Source organism: Neofelis nebulosa, chromosome 16, assembly GCF_028018385.1.
Source record: "Neofelis nebulosa isolate mNeoNeb1 chromosome 16, mNeoNeb1.pri, whole genome shotgun sequence".
NCBI classification, from domain to species: Eukaryota; Metazoa; Chordata; class Mammalia; order Carnivora; family Felidae; genus Neofelis; species Neofelis nebulosa.
In genome coordinates, this window is record NC_080797.1 from 65,107,576 (window position 1) to 65,119,594 (window position 12,019).

At 49.6% G+C, this 12,019-nt stretch overlaps 1 protein-coding gene and 1 non-coding gene across 13 annotated transcripts in view; both read left to right on the forward strand.

The window, feature by feature from the left end:
* The window catches only part of RAP1GAP2 (RAP1 GTPase activating protein 2), a 224,991-nt gene that overhangs the window by 84,489 nt on the left and 128,483 nt on the right, over positions 1 to 12,019 (forward strand). Inside the window, exon 1 of one of the 12 annotated variants that reach the window (XM_058703623.1) lies at positions 4 to 284. The exons of 10 other annotated variants lie outside the window; for them this stretch is intronic. In XM_058703623.1, coding sequence (XP_058559606.1) covers positions 178 to 284 — 107 coding nt within the window. In that variant the 5' untranslated portion in view covers positions 4 to 177. Of the gene's footprint in view, positions 1 to 3; positions 285 to 10,091; positions 10,118 to 12,019 lie in introns of those variants that run through there. One more of the 12 variants, XM_058703625.1, reaches the window with a different exon arrangement.
* LOC131498612 (U6 spliceosomal RNA) lies at positions 3,975 to 4,077 on the forward strand. The gene has a single exon (XR_009255497.1). It is a non-coding gene; the product is annotated as a U6 spliceosomal RNA (small nuclear RNA).

The following is a 12,019-nucleotide window of genomic DNA, read 5'->3' on the forward strand; positions in this document are numbered from 1 at the left end:
TCACCTGACCCCCGGGGCGCACCTAGGCGGGGCGGGGCCCATGAGAGGCGGGCGGCCGGGGGCCGGGGCGCGGGCGCAGGGGCTGGGAGCGGGCGGCGCGGAGCGCGCGGAGCCGGGCCGACGGGGGCGCGCGGCGGGCGGGCGAGGGCGCGGCCGGGCACCGCCGGCGGCCTCGCCATGTCCCAGCCTGCGGGGAGGATGCATTGCCGAAAGGCAGGGATCCGCGCCGCCGTGGTGCTCATCGGACTCCTGCACAAATCCAGAAAACAGAATAAAGAGAAAAGGTAAAGCCTGGCAGTGCCGCCTCCCCTTTCCTCCACTCTCATGCTAAATCCCCGTTTTCTTTGGGGTGGACTTTTACAAAAGGGCCTTTGGCTCTGAGTTGGTTGGGAAAAACCTCTGCTCCGTGCGCCGTCGGGGGAGCGACTCAGGAGCGTCGCCCTGGACACTGGCTGTTGGGGGAAAGCCCAAGCAGGACATTGGCTGGGTCGGAGGGCGGCTGGGAGGGCCCTTCGGGCTCCATCGTCCACAGAGGGGCACCCAGTGTTTCGTCCCCATTCCCGGCATTGGGCGCCCTTTCGGAAGCCTGCAGTGAGCAGCATTGATCCGACCCGGGTGACAGCCCCTGGCTGAGCCCAAGTATCTCACCGCGCCATTTGGTTCTCTTGCAACTTGGCTGAGCCTGCGAGGTGCCCGCCAGGCCAGGATCTGCTTGCCTTTTGCGCACAGTGCCGGCAGGCCAGGAGCAAGTTTGGAGGTTGCTTGACAGCCTCCTCCCCCTTTCTTTGGATTTTTCTCTTTGACTCTTCACCTTTCTTGAGTTTACTAATTGTTTGCTCCTGGATGTTGAAAATAGTTCTCTTGAGCTATTTCAGAGATACTCTGGATGACCTATGGGTTAAGAGGTGGCGTTTGGGGCAAAGGAGCTTCTGGGGCAGCTTCCTGGGCTCCAGTCCCTTGCTGCAGGCTTGATGCCCGCAAGACCTCAGGGAGGTGCTTACACAGTCTGGCACAGACTCCCTCCACTGTCCAAAGCTTCCCAGCAACTGGGGGTCATCAGAACTGACTGTCCATAGAAGTATTGTGAGAATTTGGGGTGGCTCCAGTGGCTCTGCTGGATCTGGATTTGCAGAGGAGTTTGGAGGGGTTAGTGCTGTGCTCTGCCGTTAGCCAAGGGGTGAGACAAGGGCAGTGGAGCCAGAGACACCTGGGTGGTGACAGGTGACCCTTGGGCTTGCCCAGAAGCCGGGTGTGCATTAGGGTGGTGGTGGTGGGGGGCAATGGATTGGAGCACTCCCAGGAGCTGGCATTGGTTGCTCCTGTGATGTGGTTGACTCCTGTCCCTCTTGCCCCCCTTCCTACGATTCAGTCTAATTGGATGTTTCCCACAGGATAGATAAGGTAGCTCTCCAGTGAGATGACTTTAGGTGGGCAGGCATGAGATAACATTGAGTCACCTAGTGAGAAGGATCTTCCCTTTTCAGTTCTCTACTAATCCGTGTGATTTCTTTAAGGGGAAACTTTCAGGTTGGTGCTAGTCTGGCTTTAACACCTTTTTAACACTTGCTAATCTCTGTTTCATAACAAAGGGAAAGCAGACCTCCGGCTCTGGGCCTCTAAGTGGGGAACAGTGCCTGCCTACAATTTAGGTTGTTTCTGTGCTATTTATTTTTAGGCTTCGCTCCTAGTTATGGTCAGTGGTACTGATTTTCTTCTTTGTGGTGGTGATATAAGGCATCACTTTAAATGTATTAAGTCACAAGAACGAGTCCGTTTAATAGAAACAGCTATAGTACAAAGGGTATAGAATGTGGCAGAAATCCTGCAGGCGATGTAGGGAATGGCTGGTGTCTGGGATAAACCTGGCTAGCAGAAAAAGCTATCAGTGGGACTCTGGAGCCCAGTGCTCTAGGTCTGGGCCCCATTTCCCCCTACTTTGGTTCTCTTCCATTCCCTGTCTTTCAGCATTTTATATGTAATGGGGGGATGAATAAGCCAGCCTTCTAAAGTCAGAGGGATGCGGGATGGCTGTTCTGAGACAAGGGAGTCTGTTTGGAGGAATGAGAAGGATGATGTGCTTGATAGACAGGCAGCTGCATCAGACCATCAGGCCAGTTCCTATTTCTGAGTATAGAGCATGTGGTAGGGTGGAAAAGTGACTGCACGGTCCCCACTTATCCACTGACTGTGACGTGATAGTATAGATGTAATCTCCCTGAGCCTGTTTCTGTGTCCATGCAAAAGGCTTAAGTGAGATAATGTGGGTGAAGGTGCATCTCAAAGGTATGAAGTGCTCCATGAGGATGAAGGGGTTTGAGTGGAACCGTTCCCATTCGCTTCTCTCTGGGCTTGTGCTCCTGGAAACCAAGGTAAGATGTCTGGTGGTGACAGCCCCACCAGTAGTCAAGGCCAGCCATGCATGGGCCCGGGGCGGGGGGGGGGGGGGCAGCCAGGTGCAGTGAGGCACAGAGAAGGACTGGCTAGGGGTGAGGATGCCTTAGGCTCATGGTATCTTGTCCTTCCTCTTGGATGCACTGTGCCCTTCCCTGCAATGCAGCAGACGTTGAGGCCCTCCCAGCCCTCGCCTTCGTCCTATTCTGCTGTTGCTTCTGTCATCCTGATTGCTTTGGCCACAGACTTAACTTACCCAAGGAGAGAGAGGGATTGATTTCATGTTGGTGCTAAATGACCTTTGTTTCCCTTGCTGTAATCTGGAGTTTCTTTGTCTTTAAGCATCTGAAATCAGTGCAGTGCTCGCTATTGAACCTTCCTCTGTGGGCACCAGCCATGGGGGTGGGGGTGGGGTGGACAGGGGGTGCGCTGGAACAGGCTGCAGCTGCCAACCTCTTATGTGCTCCCCAGACTCCAGGCTGGGTGTTTAATTGCTGAGTCCCTGATTCCTCTCTGCTCTCATCTAAGACCCCTTCTTCATCCTTCCCAGAAGGCTTGATCCATCCATCCATCGATCTTCCTAGCACCTTTAATTGACAGACTCATGCAGATAACACTCCTGGCTGTTGGCCTTAAGGGGTAGAGTGGTCCTGTGTGGCCTTGCAGTGATGGCCCCATCGTCTTTGTCATCTTCCTGCCCTCTGCAGGCTACCTGGAAATGTATTGCATATTGGGGGCAGCAGGTGCACCAGGGAAGATGGTAATGACACAGGTATCCCAAATGGGCCCAGAACCAGGAGACTCCAGGTTACTCTTGGTAGGTCCTGAGAACTATGTTGAAAGCCCAGCCTCAGTTTGCCTCCTGGAGAAGTGGCTGTGGTGCTCATCAACCTTGACTTGACAACTCTCTATGGGGGTTGTGGGATAACCTGGAGGTTCTGCCTTTCTGACCATCTTCCAGGGACTCCATCCCCTGGGATCCTGCAAAGGCAATGGTGTGTTTTCGAGGGGGACTGATTTGAGCATGGTTCCAACGAGGCACCTGAATGAAGCCTTTCTTGCAGATGGCATTTTTGGAGATCACTGTAGTGGAGAGCACCTTTAAAGTGCTTTGATTTTCAGATCCTGCTTTCTTGTGGTTGTGGCAGATCAGGGTAAGGTCCAGAGCACTGCCTTGGTCATAGAAGTGGATGGGCGGGGGGAGTGCTTTCCTCTGAGGGGGAAAACAGGTATCTCTGATGGGAAGGATTAAGGTAGAAAAATAGAATCAAAATATATATGTTCCAAATGGTATGGATAAAGTTGTGTGGACTTGGGAGTGATATTCTGAACTGGAGAGAGGTCAGTTAGCATAAATGAAAAGGCATCTACTTCTGATGGGGGGGGTAGTTATTTTGAGACAACTCCCACCATGGGGTTTGTGAGGAGGAAAACAGGAATTCCCTCATTATTCAGCAAACCACTTATGGCAGGCTCTGGGAGGCATAACAGGGAATCTAATGAATTTGATCCCTCTGTTGTGGGGTGTAATGTCTAGTGGGTTATTCCTGCTTAGGTTATTAGAGAAAAAGTTCTTCCCGAGCTTGCTTTGGTACCACATATGCTAAAACTGGACCGATACAGAGAAGATTAGCATGGCCTCCGCACAAGAAGTTCATCCCTAGCTTTTTTGTTTTTGTCTTTTTTAACTTTTTATTGTGGGAATTTTCATGCATGCACAAAAGTAGAGAGAAAAGTAATATGATACCCATTTTGAGCCATCATGAACTCATGGCCAATCTTGTTTCATTTATTTGCCCCCCCCCCCCATTCCCCACAAGATTATTTTGAAATAAATCCCATCATGGTATCATTTCATTCTTAATTATTTCAGTATACATCTTAAAGATAAGAATTCTTGTAAGGAAATAGGGGTGCCTGGGTGGCTCAGTCGGTTGAGTGTCTGACTTTGGCTCAGGTCATGATCTCGTGGTCTGTGAGTTCAAGCCCCGTGTTGGTCTCTGTGCTGACAGCTAGGAGCCTGGAGCCTGCTTCAGATTCTTTGTCTCCCTCTCTCTCTCTCTGCCTCTCCCCTGCTCATGCTCTCTCTCTCTCAAAAATAAATAAACATTAAAAAAATTAAAAATTCTTGCAAGAAAACAAACACTACTATTATTGTATTCCCTAAGTTAACAGTAATTTCTTAAACAAAAATTTTTTTAATGTTTATTTTTGAGAGAGAGAGGGCGTGCATGCAAGTGGGGAGGGGCAGAGAGAGAGGGAGACACAGAATCTGAAGCAGGCTCCAGGCTCTGAGCTGTCAGCATGGAGCCCTATGTGGGGCTTGAACCCATGCACTGGCCAGATCATGACCTGAGCTGAAGTCGGATGCTTAACCAACTGAGCCACCCAGATGCCGCATCCAACAGTGATTCCTTAGTATCATATTGAATTAGTGCTCAGATTCCCCTATTTGTGTCATAAAAGTTTTTCAAAATTTTTTTGAGTCAGGATTGAAAAAATCCAGTGTAATTGGTGATATATCACTTTATAAGTTTTCTCTTCCAACTTTTTTTTCTTTATAATTTCTTTTTTTGGGTTTTTTAAAAAATATATTTTTATTTTTGAGAGAGAAAGAGAGAGAGAGAGAGAGAGAAAGCAGAGAGAGAGGGAGACAGAGGATCCGAAGTGGGCTCCAAGTGGTCAGTGCAGAGCCTGATGCGGGGTTCTAACTCTTGAACGATGAGATCATGACCTGAGCTGAAGTTGGACGCTTAACCAACTGAGCCACCCAGGCACCACATCTTTATAATTTCTTTATTCGAGAAACTTAATTATTTTGGGGAGTCAGGATTTTGTAGATGGTATCTCCTGGTGTCATTTAACATGTTCTGCTGTTCCCTATGACACTGTAAGTCGATATTGAGTTTTAGAGGTTCTATCACATTTGTTTGTTTGTTTGTTTGTTTTTTGGGCAAGACCGCGCTTTGGAGTTTGTCTAATTGTCTGTTTTAGTGACGTTGGCAGCTGTTAATTGATTTTGTCCTTGGAGTTTGAAGGCTGGTGTGGAGGATACTGTGTCTGCCATGGGAGAGCGTGTGACAGACCCACGAGCTGGCTGGATTTGGGGTCTGAGCCTGTGGAGTGTGCAGGAGTCCTGGCCTTGGAGTCCCGAAGTCCCAGGGCTGGAAGGGGCACGGGCGGGAGCCGATCTGCTCCCTGGTCCCAGAACAGATGGCTGCTTGTTCTCTTCTCAGGAGGTGGCTGGGTCCTGCCCTTTGTGGAAGGGCCTGTTACTTGCCCTCTCTTGTCTGATGTTTGAATGCCACTTGGTTGGCTGTTATTGCTTTAAAGAACAAACATCTCCCTTTACCAGCTTCACATTTTAAGACTCACTGAGTGTGTGAGAAGTTAGACTCGTAGAGTTAAGGGAGAGAATTTGAGGCAGAAATGAGGTTTTTTTTTTTTTTTTTTTTTAATGTTTAATTTTGAGAGAGAGAGCAAGCACGGGAGGGGCAGAGAGAGGGAGACAGAGAATCTGAAACAGGCTGTCAGTGCAAAGCCCAACATGGGGCTCAAACTCAGGAACGGTGAGATCATGGCCTGAGTCGAATTTGGATGCTCAACTGTTTGAGCCATCCAGATGTCCCAAGGTTTTTAATTCCTTTGGAGCCACTGTTTTAATCTCCCATTTGGTGTCCCTGCTTCTTGTCCTCCTTATCCATTCTTATGGTGGCCAGAGTGGAGTTTTAAAACTTCAAGTAAAATCAAGTCTCTCCAAGGTAGAAATCTCTCCATAGGCTTCTCATTATAATTTAAATGAAGTCCAAACTCTGAAGCTGGGCCTGCATCCCCTGCCTGGTTCTCTGATCTCACTACCAGTTTCCCTCTCACTCACGGCGGTCACTGTATTTCTGCTGCAAAGGCCTTTCTGTTTCTGGAACATGCCATGCTTGTTCCTACCCCAGGCCCTTTACACATGCTGTTTATGGTGACTTAATTGAGTGGTGCTTCCTCATTGTTGGGTGTCAGCTCAAATGTCATCTCTCTTTTTTTATATTTACTTTTGGGAGAGCACAAGTCGGGGAGGGGCAGAAAGAGGGGGACAGAGGATCCAAAGTGGGCTCTGTGCTGTCAGCAGCGAGCCCAATGTGGGGCTTGAACTCATGAACCGTGAGATCATGATCTGAGCCAAAGTTGGATGCTCAACTGACTGAGCCACCCAGGTGCCCCAAATGTCATCTCTTCTAAAAGGACTCCCCTGACCATCCGATCTAAGCAGCTTCCTCCAGCCATTATTGCTTTGCCCTGATTTATTTCCTCCATGGCACTTACCATTAACTGATATTATGTAATAAACAATTTATTGACTATTCCCACTCCTAGAATATGAGCTCTCTAACAGCAGGGACTTTGCCTTTTTCACCCCGGGGCCCCCATTGCCCCAATAGGAGGTGCTTAGTAAGTATTTGCTGAATGAATGAATGGGTGCTTACGAGATTCACTGACTCCCCAGAAGAAATATGCCCATTGCCTATTCCCCGGGGTCCTCGTAGGACTGCAGTGTGCCCTCTGACACAGATTTCAAGATGCCTTCTCTTGGCTGAGATTGGGGAATGTCCTCTTCCCTCTCCTTCATTTCCCTTGGGAAGAGCGTTTGAACATAAATGTAACAGATTATGTGCACAGGAGGAGTGTTGTTATTACTCTTCTGACTCGTTTCCTGCCCCTGCGTGGTTTGGGGACCCACAGATGCGAGGGTCCAGGCTCAGTCCTGAAGCTGGGGCCGGGCCCCGGGCCTCTCCTGACACTGAGTTCCTAGATCTCGGGTGCTGGAGCTGCTGTCTGGTAGGCAGAGGAGGGCTCCCTTCATTCATGCCAGAGAGGGGCCAGTGGGTGTCTGAATTAGTGAACACCCGCCATTAGTGAATATATATTTTTTCTAAATGCAGCTTTATCTCTTTGGAGCCCGTGTGGTACACAGATGGCTGGTTACCAGGATGTTGCCAAATACAGGGCCTGCCAAGCCCGTTTGGTTACACCAACGAAAATCACTTCTGTGCAGACGGGGGCTGCTGAAGGGCTCAGGAAATGTCTCAGTCGTTTGAAGCAGATGAGGCCCTCTTGCCCTCCCTACCCCACGTCCGCCCCACAAACTGAGTTTCCTTCCCTCTTGAATCCATAAAAAGTAAATGAGGTAGGCAAGATGATCTCAGGTGGACAAATGCTTTTTATTTTAATTGCTATTTTTAAAAACAGTGAGTTCTGGCAAGTGATACTGGTTTTCCACGTATGATGGTTACATAACATTTTTAAAAAGTAAATTTGTTTAAGTAAAAAATTGCGATCAATTTGAAGAAAAGTGTTAAGAAAAGTAACAGTCAGGTGGAACATGGATCTGGGAGAAAATTGAGAAGATGCTGTGGAAATGCCTGCCGTTTGGGGAGCGCCGTTGGAAGGAAGCGGGCACATTTCTCAAATGTTCAAGTGGGCCCAAAACACCAGGGTCCTGGGGTGGTTGAAGCAAGCCAACATCTTTTGAGGCTTGCTGTGGGCTAGGCTTACATACCTGTCTTAATTCTACAAGTTATTCTCTTTATTTTCCGGTAGAGGGACAGAGGCTCAGAGTTTGAGGAGCATGCTGGGGCCAGAATCAGAGGTGGAGGAACAGGGATTTTAACCCTGGTCTGTTGAGGTCCAGAGGCGGTGGTCTTCACTGCTGTGTCATTTGGAACCCGGGATGAGCACTACCGCAGTGCCTGGCTTCTGAGAGGTGCCTAATACGCACGGCCACGGCTGTTACTGTGAATGCATGCAAGTGTAACATACATACAGTGAGCCTACAGATCTCAGGGCACAGCTCAGTTAATTTCCACATATGTATTCACCTGTAGAGATACCACCCACGTGAAGCCGCTGAACTGTCCTGCACCCCAGCAGGCTCCTTCTCGCGTCCCCACAGTCCACTTGTAATTAATGTGGAGTCAGGTCCATTGCCTTGTATGTGGGGTACCTGGGTAGCCTGAACACCCAGAATAAAGGGAAGCGCATATGTAGGATTTCCTGAGTTGGGATTTCTAAGTGGGGCGTCCTAGTTCAGCCCCGAAGAAGAAGGTGTCAGAGAATCCACTCTGATTTCTAGGGATGAGTAAGCTTGGTTTCACCTTCTCCTCCCCTTCTAGACACACTCAGTGGGAACCTGGAGCCGATGCTGTGTTTATTCACTGCCCTTGGAGCAAGGGTGGGTTGAAAAATTGTCACTTGCTTTTAAGCTTATCAGTTATGAACACACTGTTTCATGAAGGCTGGAACTCTAGCCAAGTCCTTCCCGGAGCCCTCCGGTGGGGGGGTGGGGGCGGTGCTGACCCTGCCAGGCCTCAGGGTTAGTCCACTTCTCCAAAGGCAGAAGGGAGCCCCTCTGTTGATTAGAGCCCCCCTCCCCTGCTTTTCTCTTTCTTTACTGTGAGGATCTTGACCAGCCACACTGGATGAGTGTGGTGGGGTCGGGGGGCTGGCTGTTGTCGTAAGTGTTTACTCTCAGGGTATGAGACGACTTGAAACGGCCCCCACACAAGATATGACTCTCACCTGGTTTACAGGACAGATCCCTCCGAGGGGTGGAGTCAGGACCTCCCCTCATTTCTCACCGTCACATGCTCTAAAACCACACTGTCTTGTCTACAGATAGCGGGACTGCACCCGTCAGGGACTCCACCCTGACGCCTGGAAGTTTGCCAGGTGCCTGAGGTAGAGGTTGGAAATGGCCCCTGCAGATTCCTTGAATCCTCATGAAGCCTCTACTGTGTGCCAGATACTGTTCTCGATGCTGGGGATACAGCGGGGCACAGCGCAGGTGCAAAGCCCCGCCCATTCTCCAGGGGCTTTGTTAGGCCCACATGTGTTTTTCCCTTTGAAGCTGATATTTTAAAATTGGAAGGTTCCATGTTGCACGTTTTTTTTTTTTTTTTTTTTTCCCAGTCTTCTCTGGAGAAATCAGAAGCTTTGGCAACATTGGTGGGCCTGCCTTCCTGCATCACAGCTAAACTGGCAGCAGCCTGCTCAGTATAGGGCTGGTCTCTTTCTGCTCACCTTTGTACCCATCCCTGGCCACACCTGTGCTACCTCCTCCACAGCTGAGGGATTGGATGTAGAGTGGGGGAGGCAGGAGGCTCAGGGGTGGGGGGCGGCTGGGGGCCACGTCCCAGCCCTGCATGCCCTTTGGGCTTCCTTTGGTTTTGGGCAGGTCCAGTGTGATTGGAAATGAGGGTTCCTGCAGGAGATGGGCTGCAGAAAGGCCACTGTTCATTGTCTTTAGATGTTCCTCCCCACCTTTCCCTCCCTAATTACCCCCCAATAAAATGACAGCAATTATGGGAGGCTATGTATTACAGTATAAAAACTCAGGAATCCTAAGAGAAGGGACTGGACCGGGAGCTCATGTTGCCTCTGCTCTGGGCATGGCACTAGGCTGGCACTGTGGGCCCACTTGTCGCATTTCATTCTCTGCAACACACCTCCTATCATCATCTCCATTTTTCATAGAGAAGAAAGCTGAGGTTCCAAAGGGGTGACATTTCCAGTGTCACTCAACTTGTACAGCAGAGCTGGGATTCCAGTCCAGAACTGCCTGATGCCAAATTCTATGCCTCTTCTCCTGTCACCAGTTTCACGGTGACCGTGGCTGAGTTACTTGACCCCTCCGCCCTTGACTCTCGCGGTGTATGAAGTGGACGGTGATGCAGCTCAGGTACACGAAATGCATTCCAGGTGTATGAAGATGCTTCAAAACATTAAGAACTGTAGTACCTTCACACATTCTCATTAGTTTTTAAGGAAGAGACTGGATTGGTCTCTTGGGCAGCTGGGCGCCTTTTGAATACTGGGCCTGAGCTGGGGCAAGGGAGGGGGCAGTGGAGCCTAGAAGGGGGGAACTGATTTACCAGGCTTCACGTAAGCTGAAAGGGCTCCTGGCTGCTGTCCTCACTAATTAGAACAGAGATTTCTGCTTCTCTATGAGAACGGGAAGGTCTGGGCTGGAGCCCGGGTTACCTGTTCCATCTGTATTTTAATAGAACATTTATTTTAATAGGATTTAATCTTGAGATGCAAAGACGGAAACAGAAACAGTGTGTAAATCAAGAGGTAACCAAAACAGGCTGTCTGAAAACTAGATCTTCAAAGGTGCCAGGAAGAGCTTTTGAGTGTGACATCAACAAAGGCCAGTTACTGATAGCTGAGAAGGTCCCTCAAGGGCACGGCTGTGGAGAGGCAGGACACAGCCCGTGGTGTAAGTGATGGGAGCAGGGACACCTGGCTTCCACATTGCAGTTCCTCTGACCTTCCTTCCCCTTTTCTGGAAAATGCCCCCACCTCCCCCCACTCTGCAGCATTCACCCTGTCTTTCTCCTCCATGAGTACACAAACACAGGCAGCAGTCCTGATTATAAATGGATTGTGTTCCAAGCATTCATTTGTGCTGTTTCAAGTCACTTCCATCAATGTTTGTGGAAGGCCAGGTGTGTGCCAGGCATGGGACAACAGGATCCTGGAGGAGAATAAGATACTGTCCTTGCCTTAAGCTGCCTGTGCTCCAAGTAGAGACCAGACATGTAATGTGAACCCCATACAGAAGATGGTGGGTGCTGGAGGAGATGGTGACCTCCATCCTGGAGGTCAAAAGAAGGAGGGACCACCCCAAGGAAGGCTTCATGGAGTTGGTGGCGTTTGAGGTGGGCCAGGGAGACTGGACAAAATTTCTGAAGGGAGAGATGGAGTAGGGAAGTACATTCTAGTTAAATGGGACAGGGTACACAAAGGAATGGAGGTAAGGAGAGCGGCGGACACGTTCAGAACTCAGTTGGACTGTGGTGTGGATTTCACATTGGGCAGTAGTGGGAAATGAGGCTGTCAGGGTCACCTCAGGCCATTTTTGTTGGTGTTAAATGCCAAGGAGTGAAGGGCAGGTTAGGCTTCTCTGTTACCTGCCTCCCCCAAACTCACATGGCAGTTTGGTGCCCTAGTTAGCTCAGAAACATAATTAGTATTACAGTTGAAATGGAGCTCTGTAACCTTTGTTTTATTGTAATGCTATTTATTGGGGTTTGGGGCTAGAGGGTCTTCATATTGGAGGAGTGGTAGGTGGTACCTCCCAAATGACTCTTGATTGGCAGTTTAGCTAAATGAGTCAGGAATCTTTTGGTTGCAGGTGACAGACCCCAATTCTAATGAACTTAAAGGGAAAGAGAAATGTATTGGTTTGGGTAATTGGAAAGTTCAAGGGGGACAGATTCAGGTACGGCCGGATCCAGGGCTAGAATAGTATTCTGGACACTGGTTCTCTCTCCCTGTGTCTAAGCTATGCTTTCTTTTGGGTTGGCTGCATCCTCAGGTTGTCCACAAAGAAAGATGATGGCTATTCCAGGCTTAACACTCTGCCAGTGTAGCAATACCAACCAACAGGAAGAGCAAGTCTGTTTTCTGATGATTTTTGAGGGAGTCCCAGGGACCACTCATACTGGACACGGTGGGTCACATGCCCACCTCTGAACTTTGGCCAGAGGGATGAGCTATGCTGATGACCCAAGTCTAGGTGCCCCCTCCTGGTTCTAGGGGTGGAGTCACCTGGACTGAGAAAATAGGAGGGTGGGTC